Below are 20,212 nucleotides of genomic sequence, written 5' to 3'. Positions count from 1 at the left end.
TGTCTAGCACCCTGAAAATCTCGTGCCAATTCTTTCTGGCCTGCCAAGTTTCAAAAGAGAGATCAGTCACGAGTCTTATAGGTCTCCCTTTATATGTGAGGGCACGTTTACCCCTTGCTGCTTTCAGAATTTTCTCTTTATCCTTGTATTTTGCCAGTTTCACTATGATATGTCGTGCAGAAGATCGATTCAAGTTACGTCTGAAGGGAGTTCTCTGTGCCTCTTGGATTTCAATGCCTTTTTCCTTCCCCAGTTCAGGGAAGTTCTCAGCTATTATTTCTTCAAGTACCCCTTCAGCACCTTTCCCTCTCTCTTCCTCCTCTGGGATACCAATTATGCGTATATTATTTCTTTTTAGTGTATCACTTAGTTCTCTAATTTTCCCCTCATACTCCTGGATTTTTTTATCTCTCTTTTTCTCAGCTTCCTCTTTTTCCATAGCTTTATCTTCTAGTTCACCTATTCTCTCCTCTGCCTCTTCCATCCGAGCCGTGGTGGTTTGCATTTTGTTTTCCATTTCCTTTAAAGCGTTTTTCAGCTCCTCGTGACTGTTCCTTAGTCCCCTGATGTCTGTAGCAAGAGATTCTCTGCTGTCCTGTATGCTGTTTTCCAGCCCAGCAATTAATTTTATGACTATTATTCTAAATTCACTTTCTGTTATATCATTTAAATCCTTTTTGATCAGCTCATTAGCTGTTGTTATTTCCTGGAGATTCTTCTGAGGGGAATTCTTCCGCTTGGTCATTTTGGATAGTCCCTGGTGTGGTGAGGGCCTGCAGGGCACTTCCCCTGTGCTGTGGTGTATAACTGGAGTTGGTGGGCGGGGCCGCAGTCCGACCTGATGTCTGCCCCCAGCCCACCGCTGGGGCCACAGTCAGACTGGTGTGTGCCTTCTCTTCCCCTCTCCTAGGGGCGGGATTCACTGTGGGGTGGCGTGGCCCGTCTGGGCTACTTGCACACTGCCAGGCTTGTGATGCTGGGGATCTGGCGTATTAGCTGGGGTGGGAAGGCAAGGTGCACGGCGGCAGGGGGGGCAGGCTTAGCTCGCTTCTCCTTAGGTGATCCACTTCAGGAGGGGCCCTGTGGCAGCCGGAGGGAGTCAGATCGCTGCCGGAGGTTTGGCTCCGCAGAAGCACAGAGTTGGGTGTTCGCGCGGAGCGAGCAAGTTCCCTGGCAGGAACCGGTTCCCTTTGGGATTTTGGCTGGGGGATGGGCGGGGGAGATGGCGCTGGCGAGCGCCTTTGTTCCCCGCCAAACTGAGCTCTGTCGTCCGGGGGCTCCGCAGCTCACCCTCCCTTTGTCCTCCAGCCTTCCCGCTTTCCGAGCAGAGCTGTTAACTTATGACCTCCCAGACGCTAAGTCGCGCTTGCTGTCGGAACACAGTCCGTCAGGCCCCTCCGCTTTTGCAAGCCGGACTCGGGGGCTCTGCTTGGCCGGCGAGCCGCCCCTCTGCCCCGGCTCCCTCCCGCCAGTCCGTGGAGCGCGCACCGCCTCGCCGCCCTTCCTACCCTCTTCCGTGGGCCTCTCGTCTGCACTTGGGTCCGGTGACTCTGTTCTGCTAATCCTCTGGCGGTTTTCTAGGTTATTTAGGCAGGTGTAGGTGGAATCTAAGTGATCAGCAGGACGCGCGGTGAGCCCAGCGTCCTCCTACGCCGCCATCTTCCCAGAATCTATTTATTTATTTTTTTAAAACATTTATTGATTTTTGAGACAGAGAGAGAGACAGAGCATGAACCGGGGAGGGTCAGAGAGAGGGAGACACAGAATCTGAAACAGGCTCCAGGCTCTGAGCTGTCAGCACAGAGCCTGACGCGGGGCTTGAACTCACAGACTGCGAGATCATGACCTGAGCCGAAGTCAGCCGCTTAACCGACTGAGCCACCCAGGCGCCCCAGAATTGACTACTTTAAAATCAACTTATAAATAGTTTAGAATTGATAATTTTATAATTATAATTTTTTTTCTGTTTCATAGAATAGTAAATGTCCTGAGGGAACAAAACCCATGTTAATATTTGCTGGTGATGATTTTGATGTAACAGAAGACTACAGAAGGCTAAAAAATCTTCTTATTGGTAAGTATTTTAATACTTCTCCACACGTTTGCTCAAGTAGGCAATCTAAGACTGTCATTGGTGGCACTTTGCCACTTCACTGTATATATACATCTTTTTCTTTTTGATCTCTTTCCTTTCTTCCCCCCCTTTTCATTATTTTCTTTTTTAAAAAAAATTTTTTTTTATTTTTTTTTTGAGGTGGGGGTGGGGACAGAGAGAGAGGGAGACAGAATCCAAAGCAGGCTCCAGGCTCTGAGCTGTCAGCATAGAGCCCAACGTGTGGCTTGAACTCACGGACCCCGAGATCATGACCTGAGCCGAAGTTGGACGTTTAACCAACTGAGCCACCCAGGCACCCTTTCATTATTTTCTTTATTCCCCACTAGCAGTAAGGGAGAGTTAATGGATGTTATAATGCATTGATCATTTTTATTTTTTGATGCTATAGTAACTTCATTGTCAACCAATATATGAAACATTTTACACTTTATAAAATGCTTCCACCCATTTTCAAGATTGTTGTATATCATCCACTTCCAACTCAAAAACCTCTATTTTTCTTAGTCTTGATAGGCAAGGTTTTTTAGACTCTAACCCCTTATAACTTTTTTTTTTATCTCTCCCAATTTCCTTCCTCTTTTTTCCATTTAAAGTGGCTTATTAAAAATACATTGTACACATTCCTATTGTCTTTTCTGATTTTTGTTCTCGTTTACCTAGTTTCTTCCATTCTTGCAAGTTTCAGATCAAGTTTCTTTCCCAGAAAACTTTCAGTGACTTCCCAACAGCTTTTTTTTATTATCCTTAATGATCGATCCTAAATGCCAAGCATATACTAGGTGCTTTATATGTATTGTTTTATTCTCACAACCTTGTAAGGTTGTCTTATAGATGAGTTATTCTTGGTGAACTACACTAGTTCCTAAGGACTTATGTAATGACTACATTCTTTCCTATGTGTTCACAAGTCCCCTTCATTTTTTTTTCATTTTTTTTTTTTCATTTTTTTTCAATGTTTATTTATTTTTGGGACAGAGAGAGACAGAGCATGAACGGGGGAGGGGCAGAGAGAGAGGGAGACACAGAATCGGAAACAGGCTCCAGGCTCTGAGCCATCAGCCCAGAGCCCGACGTGGGGCTCGAACTCACGGACTGCGAGATCGTGACCTGGCTGAAGTCGGACGCTTAACCGACTACGCCACCCAGGCGCCCCTTTTTCATTTTTTTTTTAATGTTTAATTTTGAGGGGGGTGCAAGGGGCAGGGAGAGAGGGAGACACAGAATTCGGAGGCAGGCTCCAGGCTCTGAGCTGTCATAACAGAGCCTGACGCGGGGCCCAAACTCATGAACCACAATATCATGACTTGAGCCAAAGTCGGATGTTTAAGCAAGCCACCCAGGCGCCCCTATTAATTAATTAATTATCTATCTGTTTATCATCCAAGTTAGTTAGCATGTGAATGCAACAATGATTTCAGGAATAGATTCCTTAATGCCTCTTACCCATTTAGCCCATCCCTCCTCTCCCAGCCCCTCCAGTAACCCTGTTTGTTGTTCATATTTAGGAGTCTCTTATCTTTTGTTTCTCTCCATGTTTTTATATTATTTTTGCTTCCCTTACGTTCATCTGTTTTGTCTCTTAAAGTCCTCATATAAGTGAAGTCATATCGTGTTTGTCTTTCTCTAATTTCACTTCTCATAATACCCTCTAGTTCCATCATCCACATAGTTGCAAATGGCAAGATTTCATTCTTTTTGATTGCCGAGTAATACTCCATTGTGTATATATATATATATATATATATATATATATATATATATATACCCCACATCTTTTTTATCCATTCATCAGTCCATGGACATTTGGGCTCTTTCCATACTTTGGCTATTGTCCATAGTGCTGCTATAAACATTGGGGTGCATGTGCCTCTTCGAAGCAGCATACCTGTATCCCTTGGATAAGTACCTAGTAGTGCCATTGCTGGGTAGTAGGGTAGTTCTATTTTTAATTTTTTGAGGAACCTCCATACTGTTTTCCAGAGTGGCTGCACCAGCTTGCAAACCCACCAGCAGTGCCAAAGAGATCCTCTTTCTTTGCCTTCTTTCCAACATCTGTTGTTGCCTGAGTCGTTAACGTTAGCCATTCTGACAGGTGTGAGGTGGTATCTCATTGTGGTTTTGATTTGTATTTCCCTGATGATGAGTGATGTTGAGCATTTTTTCCTGTGTCGGTTGGCCATCTGGATGTCTGTTCAATTGACTTATTGCAATCTTTGCTATAGGTTCTTACCTGAATTTTTGATGAGTTAAAAAAAGAAAATCATACATGAAACACAATGACCAACATTTCCTTTTTTCAAAATTACATACCCCAAAATATCAAGGATGGTTTTTAGCTAAGATTACTTGTACTCCATTGGCCCAGATTTTCTGCCTTTTTCCCTCCAGTTGTTCCATAATAATTGTTAATTGTCAGTATATATTTGTTATAACAGAAGGCTTTCATTTGCTTTTGTATAATTGGTTTTCATAAAAACTTGATTATTTTGTGCTTCCACTAGAGGGCAAGAATAACCACATAATGCAGTGGTGATGGGGAGGGAGTGAAAACCAAAAAAGGAATCTGGGGAAAGAAGGAAGGTAGAGGAGTGAAGTGAGATTGTCAGGTCCCAAGGGCAGTTGTGTTTTCAATGTAAATATGAAGTAAGCCAGCTGCAGACTCCATGGTGTATGTTTTGTGTTCATATGAAGTAAAGTAGAGCGGTGGGGAAAGAGAATGTTATCAAGGGCTTCCATCCTTGTAGGAAGTTCTCTTTTTTTGGTAATTGGCTAGAAAGAAAAGTGAAGTTATTAACTTCAGTGTTTTTATGCCAGGTGCGCATTTAGTTCATGCTGAACTAAATTTTTTTTGCTTCTGTTTTGCTTTCTTAAATACTATCTAGATTTCTATTTAATCTTAGTGGTGTTGCTTTTCCTTATAGAAAATCAGTATATCTATTTTTAGATTTAGTGCATCTTTTTTTTTTTTTTTTTTTTTTTTTTAATTTTGAGAGAGAGGAGTAGAGAGAGAGGGGGAAAGAGAATCCCAAGCAGGCTCCGTGATGTCAGAGCAGAGCCCGACATGGGGCTCGATCCCAAAACTGTGGGATCATGTAGGTCAGGTAATTTATTATGTTTGACTCTTTCTATAGCTTTACAAAGGCAATCATGTTAGTCTGCTTGGGCTGCTGTAAAAAATACCATGTGCTGGGTGGCTTAAAAAACAAACAGTTCTGGTGGCTGAAAGTGCAAAATCACAATTTTTGATGAGGATTCTTGCCAGCTCTTGCTTTGTGCTCCTGGCTTTTCCTTCAGGGAGGAAGGAAGGGAAGGGAAGAGAGGTGGAGGCGGGGGGGGGGTCAGCTTTCTAGGGTCTCTTCTTATAAGGACACTAATTCTATGGGACCAGGGCCCCACCCTTATGGCATGCCTCATTTAATCTTAATTTCTTCCTCAGAGGCCCATCTCCAAATTCAAACACATTAGGGGTTAGGACTTATAACATTAATTTAGAGTGGCAAGGGGGTAGGGGCAAACATTCAGTATATTATGATAATATTATTCCCATATTGTGGATGAAGAAGTTGAGGCCAATTGAAGAGCTAGTAAGTGGCAGAATCAGGATCTGCTGTGTTCTCTAACTGTGGATCCCCTGGTCTTTCCTGTCAACACATCGTAACCTTCTGTCCCCTTTCTCGATGTGTTTACTCGTGGACATAGCCACACGTGAGATCTTATTTTTACTTGGAATTGATCCGCTGGAAAAAAGATCCAAGTTGGGGCTTTCCTTCTGACCATAACCAATTCATCTTCTACCTCTTCTCCACCCCCTTACTTGTATTTAACCAGGTTTTTATGTTTATCATTACTCATTAGTATCTCTCTTGTTACCTTAGCCATCATTCCTGCCCAGTTTCGGGTCAGCTTTTTTGGCAGTGTTCTGAGATTCTACACATTTTAATTCATTGCCCCTTTGAGGTGAGGTTTCCATGTTTCAGACTCCTCTTACATGTTCATTGCTCCAGCCCTGCAATCAGCTGTTTAAGCAGCCCTGAACTTTTTTTTTTTTTTTAAATTTTTTTTCAACGTTTATTTATTTTTGGGACAGAGAGAGACAGAGCATGAACGGGGGAGGGGCAGAGAGAGAGGGAGACACAGAATCGGAAACAGGCTCCAGGCTCCGAGCCATCAGCCCAGAGCCTGACGCGGGGCTCGAACTCACGGACCGCGAGATCGTGACCTGGCTGAAGTCGGACGCTTAACTGACTGCGCCACCCAGGCGCCCCTACAGCCCTGAACTTTTATTTTTTAATGTTTATTTATTTATTTAGAGAGTGTACACATGTGCAGAGGAGCAGAAAGAGAGGGAAAAGGGAATCCCAAGCAGGCTCTGGGCTGTCAGTGCAGAGCCCGATGTGGGGCGCAAACTCACAAACTGTGAGATCATGACCTGAGCCAAAGTCAAGAGTCCGACGCTTAACTGACTGTGCCGCCCAGGTGCCCCAACCCTGAATGAACATTTTTAAAATGAGAAATTATTTTAGAAACCACAGTTTGGGTGCCAGGGATTGTTTTGTGGTTGGTCATTGTAGGCTTTTTTAGAGAATGGAACTGTGAATTAAGATTTGTTTGTTAAGATAAAATGTATCTGAGTTCATACTGAAACTTCTAACTTAAATTTAGGACCAAAGGATCTTAACTTCATTGACTTCACATACGTACCTTCTTTCGTCCATGAAAAAATCCAGGTTCTCAGTGATCCAACACAAGTATGGATTTCTTTTATACTGTACTACCTACCATACAGTGTTACTACTGATGATGTGAATATTGAGTGCAGTTGAAGGTTTTGTTGTGTTGTTTTTGGGGTTTTTTGCAGTTCTTTTTGTCTATAAAATACATCCTGCTAAGAATATATGGTCAAATCACTGTTTTGAAGTCACTTGAAATAGTTCTTTTCTGTATGATTATGCCTTCAGCTCAGTATGCAGGTTCATTTGTTTTCAGTTTTTAGGGATTACTTTAAATTTTTTAATTTTAAATTATATAACTTTTGAGATCTGCTTTACATAAAAGCAAGTCTGCATATTTAAAGATTTAAAATTTGATGGTTTTTGACATATGTAATACACCTGTGAAAACACCACTTCTGTCAAGGTACAGAACCTATTACACCCAAAAATTAGCCTGTGTCCCTGTGCAATCTATCCTACTTCTGTATTCTAAGCAAACATTAATCTGCTTTCTGTGATTATGGATTAGTTTGCATTTTATAGAGCGTTAGATGAATAGAATCACAGTATGTACACTACAGTATGTACTTTTTTTGGTCTGGCTTCTTTCACTCAGCTTGTTTTGAGATTTGTTGGATCTATCAGTTCATTTCTTTTTATTGCTGAACTGTATTCCATTTATAGCTGTTTCACAATTTGTTTATTTTGTCATCTGTCAGTGGACACTTAGGTTGATTCCAGCTTTTGATTAGATCAAAATTTTGGTGAGTAGAGCTGCTATGAACACTTATATTCAGGGGGCACCTGAGTGGCTCAGTCTTAAGTTAACTGTGTGACTTTGGCTCAGGTTGTAATTTCATGGTTCATGAATTCGAGCCCTGAGTCAGGCTCTGTACTGACAGTTCAGAGCCTGGAGCCTGCTTCCCATTCTGTCTCCCTCTGTCTCTCTGCCCCTCCCCCTCTCATGCTATGTCTCTCTCTCTCTCAAAAATAAATAAACATTAAAAAATTAAAACATTTATATACAAATTTTTTGTGAGGGCATATGATTTCATTTCTTGGGGCACCTGGGTGGCTCCATCGATTAAGCATTCAACTCTTGATTTCGGCTCAAGTCATGATCCCAGGGTCGTGAGATTGAGCCCTAACGTTGGGCTCTGGGCTGGGCGTGGAGCCTGCTTGAGATTCTCTCTCTCCCTCTCCCCCTCCCTTGCTTGTCCTCGCTTTCAAGAAAATTTTTTTTGATCAGTAGAGCTGCTGTGAGCATTTATATACAGATTTTTGTGAAGGCATATGTTTTCATTTCTTTTGGGTAAATACCTAGCTGGGAATGGAATGGAATGGAATGGAATGGTAGGGTCATTTGAATAGCGTATGTTTAACGTTTTAAGAAACTGTTCTCCAATACGGTTGTACCATTTTACATTCCTACCAATGGTGTATGAAAAGCTCCAGTTCCACTGCCTTGCCAATACTTGGTAGACCATCCTTTTTAATTTTAGTTATTCTAACGAATATTGTATGCTCATAGTATGTGTTTCTAAATAATTTCTATAAAATTTCTAAAAAATTTCTATAAAATAAAGTAGTGCTATTGTTGAAGTTGTAATTTGCATTTTCTGATGATTAATGATGTTGAACATCTTTTTGTGTGCTTATTGGCCATTCATATATTTTTGGTGAAGTGTCTATTCAAATCTTTGCCTTATTATTTTTTTTTTGGAGGTTATTTGTCTTCTTGAGTAATAAGGAATAAGGTGTGTGGGGGGAGGGGGGAGCAGAGAGGGAGAGGGAAGTCCTTGTCTCTTTGTCTGATACAGTCTTTGAATGTTTCCTCCCAATCTGTGGCTTGCCTTTTTTTTCACTGATGTCTTTCAAAGAACAGAAGGTTTTTGTTTTGTTTTGTTTTGTTTTGTTTTAAAATAAGCTTTCCCTGTTTTATTTTTAACGTTTATTTAATTTTGAGAGAGAGAGAGAGAATATGTGAGCTGGGGGGGGTGGGGGATAGAGGATCCAAAGCAGACTCTGTGCTGACAGCAGACAACCCAACGTGGAGCTCGAACTCACAAACCGTGAGATCATGACTTGAGCTCAAGTCAGACATTTAAGTGATTGTGCCACCCAGGTGTCCTGAGCAGAAGTTTTTGATTTTTGTGACGTCTGTTTTACATTTTTTTTCTGTAATGGTATGTTCTTCCTGTATTTTAAGAAGCCTTTGCTTACCTCAGCAGCATCACAAAGACTTTTTCTAGTATTTTCTTGTTGAAATCTTAAGAGTTTTAGGTTTTGCATTTAGTTATGATCATGAGTTAATTTTTGTGTATGGTGTGAGGAAAGGGCCAGTGATTTTAAAACTTTCTACTTCAGGGCCTCTGGGTGACTCAGTCACTTAAACATCCAACTTCAGCTCAGGTCATGATCTTGTGCTTCATGGTTTCTTTTTTTTTTTTTTTTTTAATTTTTTTTTTTTTTAACCTTTATTTATTTTTGAGACAGAGAGAGACAGAGCATGAATGGGGGAAGGGCCAGAGAGAGAGGGAGACACAGAATCTGAAGCAGGCTCCAGGCTCTGAGCTGTCGGCACAGAGCCTGATGCGGGGCTCGAACTCACGGACCGTGAGATCGTGACCTGAGCGAAGTCGGATGCTCAACCGACTGAGCCACCCAGGCGCCCCTGTGCTTCATGGTTTCGAGCCCCACATCAAACTCTGCTGACAGCTCTCAGGGCCTGGAGCCTGCTTCGGATTCTGTGTCTCCCTCTTTCTTTGCCCCTCCCTTGCTCACGCTCTGTTTCTCTCTCAAAAATAAGCATTAAAAAAAAAAAAAAAAAAATTTCTACCATCATTTTTTTCCTTTGCATTCTTAAAAGCTTATGGAAGAAACACATATTCCTGCTGTATGATTTACATTACAAAAGCTGCTTCAGGGTGTTGTATGGAAACCAATTTGTCAATAAATTTCATACATATAAAAAAAAATTAAAAAAAAAATTAAAAAAAAAACAAAAAAAAACAAAAGCTGCTTCAGGGAAACTGAAATGTACATATCTTGTTCCCCAGAAAGATCGACTTCAGTAGTGCTTCCAACACAATGAGGGGGACTTTATTAACTTGGCCACTGAAGGAGAGTTAGATTTTGACAAAATAATGGGAGCCCTGTTTATTGATTATGATGCAAATTTAGATCAGATTACTTTGAAAAAGTACATACTTGGTTTATAAAAATATCCTTGAGGGATTTTTGTTGGGGGAGTAGGGAAGGGTGGTATATACATGTGCATACACAGTTCCTCTTTTATACACGTTAGTGATTTTCTTTTAGTTAACCATGAGAAGGAAAAAAGCAAACAACAAAGGATGTGTATGTCCATGCACTGGAGATGTTTCTCATCTGAGCTAATCGGAAGTGAGAAGGACAATGCTGGGTGGCTACAAATTGGGACCCAATGAGTTTTTCTGTTTACTACATCACTTGCTTTGGGGCATTTCTTCCTAATTAAGTTGGATAAACTTTTATGTATAACTTTTTCTTATCTAAATATTATTTGTGTATTTATGTTTAGCCTTCTTGGGGTTCAGTCTTCTTGGCTGTAAAATGAGGGGACCAAACTTGTTTTTCAGACTTCTTTCATTCTCGTGCTACCTTCATACCTTTAGCCAAGTCCACATAGTATTATGGTGGTGTTCTCCGAAGAGGTTTCTTTACACTGACTCCTCTTTTTACAAGGAAACTTTATGTCTCTGCCGTGAATGGCAAATGGTATCTGATAAAAAGATAAATAATACACAGTAAATTATTCTGCCTATGTATCATTCAAGATCACTTCATGTGCCACCCGTGGGGAAACAGCCTATTCATGGATCTCAGTGGTTCTTTTCTGGCTTTAACAATTTAGTTTGCTATCTTTGCTCATTTAATTGAGATTTCCTGTTAGAATTTTCTTGTGTCTTGGCTTCTACCATAAAACAGGCCAGTTTGATTTAACAGTCAAAGTTTGAACAGCTGTTTTTATAGGAATTTGCCATCTTAACCTACCTGTCTCATAGATAAAAAAAATTATGCTTTGATTTACATTTGTAAGAAAGTGAACATGCATGATAAATGTGATGGACTCTTATGCTGAGCATTGGCTTAGAAGGAGAACTTCACAACTGAAAAATTACATGGTTTAGTGAGCTAAACACGGAAAAATAGTCATGAGCTTAAATGGTAAAGGGATGAGAGTCTCAGACATTGTTCGGGGACCAGTTTTTGTACCACCTTTTTATCTTTTTTTGTGAGCAGTGGCACAAAATGGAACATCGACAGTCCAGCTCTCTGTAACTGAATTTAAAAACATGTTAGTTTTTTGTCTTTTGTTTTTTTAACAACCTAAAATTTGTTTTTAGATTTCTTCAGAGGCCCCACAGTATCAAATATCCGCCTGGCTGGTTTAGAGTATGTTCTGCACTTCACTGCACTGAATGGGAAGATTTACTTTCGAAGCTACAAGTGAGTGCATTTGTTAGTATACTCTTGAATCCAGGGCTACAGCACTTTAGTGTGACTTTTATGGAGCTTGAACTTAGAATTGGCGTTTGGTCCGAAGTTTGTCTGGAGAGTTGGCAGACAAGCAGTGGCAGGCACAGCAGCTCTGTGCTGATCCTCAGATGTGTCATCCCCCTGCTCACGTCTGCCTCTGAAACCCTGCTTTTCCAGGGCCCCACAGCATCTGGTGCTGCAGTCCTCCGAGCTTAGAACACTAATTCATTGTGCAATATCTCCTTCTTTTTCTTGACTGGATTTAGAACACCGAGTCACAAGTCTTAGACCAGCCAAAGCAAATCTCAAAACTCTGAGTCTTCTGAGCCTAAAAACTGGAGTCTGAATGGAACGAGCACATTCAGTGGCTCTTTTACCCTCTTCAGCCTAGCCCTTCTACCCCTACCACAATATAAATATGAATCCTAACGCTCTGATTTTATTTTCATTAAAAAGCTTAATGACATGCTACAATTGTGCCTTTTGAGATAAGCATGATTTTTTTTTTCTTATTTATAACAAAGTGTTGGCCCTGGCTGATCAAGCCCACACTTGCCTAGAGAATATATTGACTTCCACAAGCTGCCTTCCTTTGTACATGAAAGACCGATGCCCGTTTTTGAGCTATGGTATGAAAGTGCAGCCTGAGAGCCACTGACAGTTCAGTGTTGACAGTGACTTGTGTGCATTTGTGCTATACGTGCAGCCACTTGGGGACTTCAGCATTTCATCCATGGTTTAATTTTTTTTTTTTTTTTTTTAAAGTAAACTGTACCCACAACGTGGGGCTTGAACTCATGACCCTGAAAGCAAGAGTCATATGCTCTACTGATGAGCCAGCCAGGCACCCCTCATTTTGGTTTTTTTCCTTCATGATGAAATACCTGGTTGACTAGCTTCTATCAATGAATGTCCAAATGAAAGTAAATATTCACCTTTTTTGTTAATAATTTACATCTTTGTCTCAATTGTATTGAGTCAGATATAACTCCATTCTTCTCACTATATGTTTGGTGTCATCATTTCTGTTTTTCTATTTTCCTTTTGTTTAGATAATAATAATAGGGAAAATGCAGTAAAATATCCACATGATTGCAAGATGTAGTTAGGGATTTTATAATCATTTTTAGCTGGTTGAGATTGAAAGCCCCTTAAATGTGTTGGAATTTCCCAACTTACTTTGGGGCTATGAAGAATATATTATAAAGTAGATGGCTCCAATTTATAGAACAAGAAAGATGAAAAATCACTAAATAAAAAGAATCTTTTTGGAAACTTGTGTTAAGCAGGCCCTAGGGACATAAAGGAGCTAAAAATATAAAGATAAAAATCTTTGAGGATGAAAAATGGGTAGCAGTAATCTAAAACTCTTTCATTGTAAATAGTTTCAAAGAAAGTATTCACTTATATCAGAACTTATATTTAGTGAAAAGAAAGATTAATTTGTAAAGAAAGAAATGCAGAGATAATAAAATGGTCAGAAAATTAGTAAATCAGACTTCGAAACATGGATAAATTAGCAGTGTAACTACACATATCTACCCATCCACTTACTTTAAGAAGAATTAACTGGAATCACTGTTAGGTTAGCATGGCATAACCATTTCCATCCCTTAGTGGAAAAAAAAAAAAAGGTTTGAATTTTTCAGATCAGAGACCCTAGAGTAAACTTTTAACCCCAGGTATTTTGTATAGGCCCTGTAATACCTGTTAGCTGTTGATTTAAAATAGAAAATAGACTGTGGGTGCCTGCCTGGCTGAGTCAGTGGAGCATACAGCTCTTGATCTCGGAGTTGTGAGTTCGAGTCCCATGTTGGGTGTAGAGATTGCTTAAAAATAAGATCTTTAAAAAAAAAAAAGTATTGTGTGATTGAGAGCAAGATGCTAGTGGAGAAAAAAAATCACTAGATTAGTTTAGCCTGCAGGGGCTGTGCCCCACTTGGGAGAGGAAGAAAGAAGTGGTCTGAGGAATGAACATCACCTCTGAGCCTAGTGACTTGACTCAGGGCCAGGTATTAGCCACATGACTTAGGCAGAGCACTTCTCCGGGCCTCCGTTTTTCCTTTGCAAAATGTAGCGATGCTATTTTGGTAATTCTGCAGCTCCTCTGTGATCAACAGTAATTCCTTTATAAGGGGGAAAGAGTTGCAGGTAGAGGTGGGAATATGCCAGAGAAGTGTGCCTGACTTCGTGTGGTTCCTTAAGCATTCTTACGAGCTACACTTCTGTGTCCTGCCTTTGCTTTTACCTGGAACAGTTGGTACAAGGTAATAGTTAACATTACCACACATTACTTGCGAAGATTAATAAGGTTAATTTTATAAAATGGCTTAGAGTTTCTTGAATGAAAGGAAGTGTAAACATGAAATTGTGTTAATATAACCTTTGATCTGACCTTTTGGGGGAATAAATCATATTGTTAACTGGCCTCTTCCTGTATATTGTATAGTAATTAATTCCTCATATGTGAGTGATCATTTGTATTCCTTGGAGAATTTTATTCACTTAGAAAGTTAAAGTTCTGAATATAAAATTTTTAGTAACTGCCACATTTGCCTTTACGATGGCATTTGTAAGGTTTTATGGGGAGAAACATGCAAAACGAAGTATTAGCATACCTTAAAAAACAAACAACATTATAGGCAAGAAAACAATATCAGCAGAAGAGAGGGATATGGAAGGGAGAAAAGTAAAGAAATTAAACTTGAACAAAAGTGGTAATGGCAGTCTTTCTCAAGAAATAGGCAAACAGTATTTTAAAATATACAGAAATTACCCATCAACATATCTTATAGCTTGAGCCCATCTGAAAGCAAAGGAGCTGGGTTGTCTTTGTGTCTTATAGTATATAACCTTGCGGAATTGAATATCACTTTTGATTACAGGGAGCCAAAACAAAACAAATCTTGAGGTTAGGATCTGAGATGGAGATTAAAGGCATATTGGTATAACACTTCTTGGCATAGGTACTTGGCTGGAGACATGATGGCCTAGAATTGAAATGTCTATCTTTAAAAAAATTAAAAAAGTGTGAGATGAATAATAGAATGGGGGTGAAGGAAAAGGGTTTCAATTGTGTTTTTAACGGGTCAGTGTCAGTCTCTTCTTTTTGCTTAGTGTGATTATAAAAATCATTTATAAATTCTCTATTAATACATTTCCTCAATCATTTTAGATTCTGGATTTCATTGTTAAAAGTTTAATCAAGTTGGGACACCAGGGTGGCTCAGTCAAATAAGTGTCTGACTTCAGCTCATGTCCTGATCTCGTGGTTTATGAGTTCAAGCCCCACATTGGGCTCCATGCTGCGTGGAGCCTGCTTGAGATTCTCTCTCTCTCATGCCCTCTCTCTCAAAACAAACTATAAAAAATATTAAAAAATAAAAAGTTTAACAAAGAGAAAGGATTAAAGGTGTATCACCAGCAACCATATGTAGAAAACTGATATCTGGAGAAAGTTTTCTTCTATTTCTGTCCGTTTGATGTGCCAGTGAAGTAATTCAGATAAGATCATCTATACAGACAGTATGGCACTGTAACTTAATTCTTTGGTAAATGGCAACACATGTAGTTATATACATGTAGTTATGTAGAAAATCTTAATTATATACACCACTCAAAAGGTTACTCTGTTAGGAGGACACTTTCATAAATTAAAAGGTACTTGGGTAACGTGAATCCGTCAGGCATGCCAGGAGCTGTTCTAGATCTACAACTCTTCCATTTAGCTGAAAATCAGCATTTTAAGTGGTAGAAACATTTTTAGTTTGACATTTTTATATATACAATGTCCCTGATGTCTTAAATAGTCTGCTGAACACAAGACATTAATCAAGATTTTTTTTTTTTTATATATATGAAATTTATTGACAAATTGGTTTCCATACAACACCCAGTGCTCATCCCAAAAGGTGCCCTCCTCAATACCCATCACCCACCCGCCCCTCCCTCCCACCCCCCATCAACCCTCAGTTTGTTCTCAGATTTTAACAGTCTCTTATGCTTTGGCTCTCTCCCACTCTAACCTCTTTTTTTTTTTTTTTTTCCTTCCCCTCCCCCATGGGTTCCTGTTAAGTTTCTCAGGATCCACATAAGAGTGAAACCATATGGTATCTGTCTTTCTCTGTATGGCTTATTTCACTTAGCATTACACTCTCCAGTTCCATCCACGTTGCTACAAAAAGCCATATTTCATTTTTTCTCATTGCCACATAGTATTCCATTGTGTATATATACCACAATTTCTTTATCCATTCATCAGTTGATGGACATTTAGGCTCTTTCCATAATTTGGCTATTGTTGAGAGTGCTGCTATGAACATTGGGGTACAAGTGCCCCTATGCATCAGTACTCCTGTATCCCTTGGATAAATTCCTAGCAGTGCTATTGCTGGGTCATAGGGTAGGTCTATTTTTAATTTTCTGAGGAACCTCCACACTGCTTTCCAGAGCGGCTGCACCAATTTGCATTCCCACCAACAGTGCAAGAGGGTTCCCGTTTCTCCACATCCTCTCCAGCATCTATAGTCTCCTGATTTGTTCATTTTGGCCACTCTGACTGGCGTGAGGTGATACCTGAGTGTGGTTTTGATTTGTATTTCCCTGATAAGGAGCGATGCTGAACATCTTTTCATGTGCCTGTTGGCCATCTGGATGTCTTCTTTAGAGAAGTGTCTATTCATGTTTTCTGCCCATTTCTTCACTGGATTATTTGTTTTTCGGGTGTGGAGTTTGGTGAGCTCTTTATAGATTTTAGATACTAGCCCTTTGTCCGATATGTCATTTGCAAATATCTTTTCCCATTGCGTTGGTTGCCTTTTAGTTTTGTTGGTTGTTTCCTTTGCTGTGCAGAAGCTTTTTATCTTCATAAGGTCCCAGTAATTCACTTTTGCTTTTAATTCCCTTGCCTTTGGGGATGTGTCGAGTAAGAGATTGCTACGGCTGAGGTCAGAGAGGTCTTTTCCTGCTTTCTCCTCTAAGGTTCTGATGGTTTCCTGTCTCACATTTAGGTCCTTTATCCATTTTGAGTTTATTTTTGTAAATGGTGTGAGAAAGTGGTCTAGTTTCAACCGTCTGCATGTTGCTGTCCAGTTCTCCCAGCACCATTTGTTAAAGAGGCTGTCTTTTTTCCATTGGATGTTCTTTCCTGCTTTGTCAAAGATGAGTTGGCCATACGTTTGTGGGTCTAGTTCTGGGGTTTCTATTCTATTCCATTGGTCTGTGTGTCTGTTTTTGTGCCATAATCAAGATATTTTGATGGGAGTTCAGCTTTAAATATCCTTTATTGGAGGTACTGAAAGTGTGGATGCAAAAGCAGAAGTATGTGTGTTAGAACTGAGTTAAATGGTCACTGCTACCATATGCTTTGAATTAGCTTTTATGGAAGATGCCCTGATATCACCATTTAGTTTCTAAAAGTATTTTCCCCACAGTGGGCCTGAGGCAGGCATTCTCTCAACTCTCTTCTACTGGAACCAGTATGCAGAGAGTGGCCTGAAGGCTCCTGTTTTGGCTTTTTTCTCTCTGCTTGCTCCCTTCAAGTCCCATAAAATATTCATGTTACCTTGTACTGTTATTGGAGCTTTTTTTTTTTTTTTTCTTTTTTTAACACTTCTGCTTTTGACATATCCTAGGCTGGTGTTCGTTTTGTTTTCTTTTTGTCTTGTTCAATTGGGTATAAATAACTATCTGATACAGCATATCTATCATTATGACTCTTCTTGCAGCTAGTGGATGTACCTCCCATGGGTGGACTGTCTGCATGTGACGTGTTTAGGGCCCAAAGGGCTGTTAATGAGCTTATTATGCACATTCACTTCTGCTTCCTGGTGTTTTCTTGCTCTTGGGTATTCCTTACTGTGCTCTACTCTTACGTTCTTTCTCTTCTCTCATGTCATTTGTTGTCTCTCTCTCATTCCACCTTTGGTGTGAAAAGTTTGACCTTTTATAAATATTTTTTTCATTCAATTCTTTTAGTCCATGTGGAGATCTGGCCACTATAACAAATTGAGTCAGCTCAAATAATCGCCGGGTCTTTGAGCTGTTCTTGACTGTTCTGTGACTCACAAAAAGAGTTTGTTAGTCTCCCTCCGGTTTCCACATTCCTTATCTGTTTCCACATCCATAGCTGTTTGGACATATGTTATCTAGAAAGTTGTGGTTTTGTTATATTAAGCTTTTAAAATTCATTCCAGTCTATGGAGATCAGTAAATGTCTGTACTATGGACAAAAGTGGATTCTGAATGGATCTTTAAAGAAATAAGAATTGTTGGGGCACCTGGGTGGCTCATTTGGTTGAGCATCTGACTTTAGCTCAGATCATGATCTCACAGTTTGTGGGTTCGAGCCCCACATCAGGCTGTGTGCTGACAGCTCAGAGCCTGGAGCCTGCTTTGGATTCTGTGTCTCCATCTCTCTCAGCCTCTCCCCCGCTCATGCCCTGTCTCTCTCTCTGTCTCAAAAATAAACATTAAAGAAATAAGAATTGTTAATCATGTAAGCATAACATTTCGAAGGGCCAACTGAAAATGTTTTTATAATTATGTAAATCTGTAAGTAAGATGAAGAAGTCAAATCAAAGGATTCCATTTCTTAAAACAGTTGTCTATCTCACTTGCTGTTTCTCAACAGTATTGTATACTTTTGTGTTTGATTTTTAAAAACCAGCAAGCCAAAGAATGTACTTGGCCTAAATGTGTAAAGCATTTAAGAAGTTTAGGCTCCTAGAGGCACCTGAGTGTCTCGGTTGGGCATCTGACTTTGGCTCAGGTCATGGTCTCACACTCCGAGGGTTTGAACCCCGCATCGGGCTCTGTGCTGACAGTTCAGACCCTGGAGCTTGCTTCCGATTCTGTGTCTCACTCTCTCTCTGCCCCTCCCCTGCTCATGCTCTGTCTCTCTCTGTCTTAAAAATAAATAAAAACATTTTAAAAAAGAAGTTTAGCCTCCTAAAGACGGTGTCATTTTATGGAACTGTAGTTCTCTTGAACAAAAATATTTGAGGGGATAAGGATTCCATCAAAGTCAAAGCAACATTTTTCTTTCTTTCTTTTTTTTTTTTTCTATTTCACAAAGGTTGCTGTTGAAGAAGTCTGGTTGTAAAACACCAAGGATTGAATTGGAAGAGATGGGGCCCTCATTGGATCTGGTTCTGAGGAGGACACATCTGGCGTCAGATGATCTTTACAGATTATCTATGAAAATGCCAAAAGCCCTCAAGGTTTATAACTTGCAGATTGGTGCCATATTTATTTGTATATTCCACTCTTCTTTCCAAAAAAGATTAGCAGCATAGTACATTAAAGAACATGCAGAAAGAGATCGATAAAATAGATAAAATTAGACTCTCAGAACAAAGAAAAGGTGGAAGAAGCACATAAGCCAACCATAAAGGATAATAAAAGAGCTGTAGAAACCATGCATCAACTATGGCTGAGAGCTTTCTGGTAGCCAAGACTGCCAGTTTTCAGCAAGAAAGAATTGTGTGGGGCGTTGTGGAGATGGAGGATTTAGAGCACAGGATGTGTAACTCATATTGTTTAAAATGTGTTTGACTTTTGAATGGTTTTGAAAAACAAGTAGAAATGGCTTCTCTGGAATGCCAATAAAGATTGACTAGATAGTCACAATTCCTTAAGCTAAACACAGGAAATTCTCTCACTGGATGACAATGGTGAGTGTAGTCTATAGTATTGCTTTTCAAATGTTGTCTGACAGTTTACCTGGGAGTTGTTAGAAATGCTGAGTCTCAGGTCCCTAGGCCTTTTGAATTATAATATGCATTTTAACAAGATCCTTAAGTGATTTGTATGTACTTAAGTTTGGGAAGAAAAGTCTGTAGGCTTATAGACTATATTATTGAGTAGGAGCTCACGAATGGAAATTGTTAGTAAGACCTTTGTTGTGCACTAGATTTTTACCAGTTTATGGTAGTAGAGACCATTACCTATATATATATGTATATATGTATATATGTATATATATATGTATATTCTTGTTTCGTAGCCAAAGAAGAAGAAAAATGTCTCCCATGACACTTTTGGCACAACTTACGGAAGGATTCATATGCAGAAGCAAGACCTAAGCAAACTACAAACCAGGAAAATGAAGGGGTTGAAGAAGCGACCTGCAGAAAGGATAACAGAAGACCAGGAGAAAAAATCAAAGAGAATTAAAAAAAATTGATGGAACTAGCCAATAACTGCAGTGTTATTGTAGTCTGTTTACCTAATAGAGTTATCAAGCATCAGTCATTTCAGAGTTTCTTACAAGATTTTATTGTATATTTTTATAACATGGTAATTTACCTAAACTATATATAAATTTACCTAAACTTAAAAATATTATGAATTAGGTTGAAAGTAAGCCTCCTCTTTATATATATATATTTTTTTAATTTTTTAAAATTTATTTTGAAAGAGCACAAGTGGAGAAGGGGCAGAGAGAGAGAGGAAGAGAGAGAGAATTCCAAGCAGGCTGTGCACTGTCAGTGCGGAGCCTGATGCAGGGCTCCAACCCACAAACCGTGAGATCATGACCTGAGCCAAAATCAAGAGTCAGATGCTCAACCAACTGAGCCACCCAGCTGCCCCCTTTTAAATATTTTTTTTAATGTTCATTTGTTTTTGAGAGGGAGACAGAAAGCATGTGCGTGGGGGAGGGGCATAAAGGGCGGGAAGAACAATCCCAAGCAGGCCCTGCACTGCCAACACAGAACCCCATGTGGTGCTCAAACCCGTGAACTGCGAGATCACGACCCAAACTGAAATAAGAATCAGATGCGCAACCAACCTAGCCACCCAAGCATCCCAAGCCTCTTACTTGAGACTTATCCTGGTGGGTCATTTTCTTTCAATGTTATGG

General features: G+C 39.9%; 1 protein-coding gene across 1 annotated transcript in view; it reads left to right on the top strand.

The window, feature by feature from the left end:
• RPF2 (ribosome production factor 2 homolog) overlaps window positions 1–19,547 on the top strand; it is a 41,828-nt gene extending 22,281 nt beyond the window's left edge. The window contains exons 7-10 of the mRNA XM_047103162.1: window positions 1,975–2,074; window positions 11,217–11,319; window positions 18,425–18,569; window positions 19,355–19,547. Coding sequence (XP_046959118.1) covers window positions 1,975–2,074; window positions 11,217–11,319; window positions 18,425–18,569; window positions 19,355–19,534 — 528 coding nt within the window. The 3' untranslated portion in view covers window positions 19,535–19,547. The remainder of the gene's footprint in view (window positions 1–1,974; window positions 2,075–11,216; window positions 11,320–18,424; window positions 18,570–19,354) is intronic.
• Window positions 19,548–20,212: the final 665 nt, after the last annotated feature.

The sequence above is a fragment of the Lynx rufus genome, unplaced genomic scaffold (genome assembly GCF_022079265.1).
Source record: "Lynx rufus isolate CCGP_SWC_20201006 ecotype Redwood Valley unplaced genomic scaffold, mLynRuf1.p SCAF_6, whole genome shotgun sequence".
NCBI lineage: Eukaryota > Metazoa > Chordata > Mammalia > Carnivora > Felidae > Lynx > Lynx rufus.
Note: the sequence above shows the minus strand (reverse complement) of the source record. Positions and strands in the feature narration are given on the sequence as shown.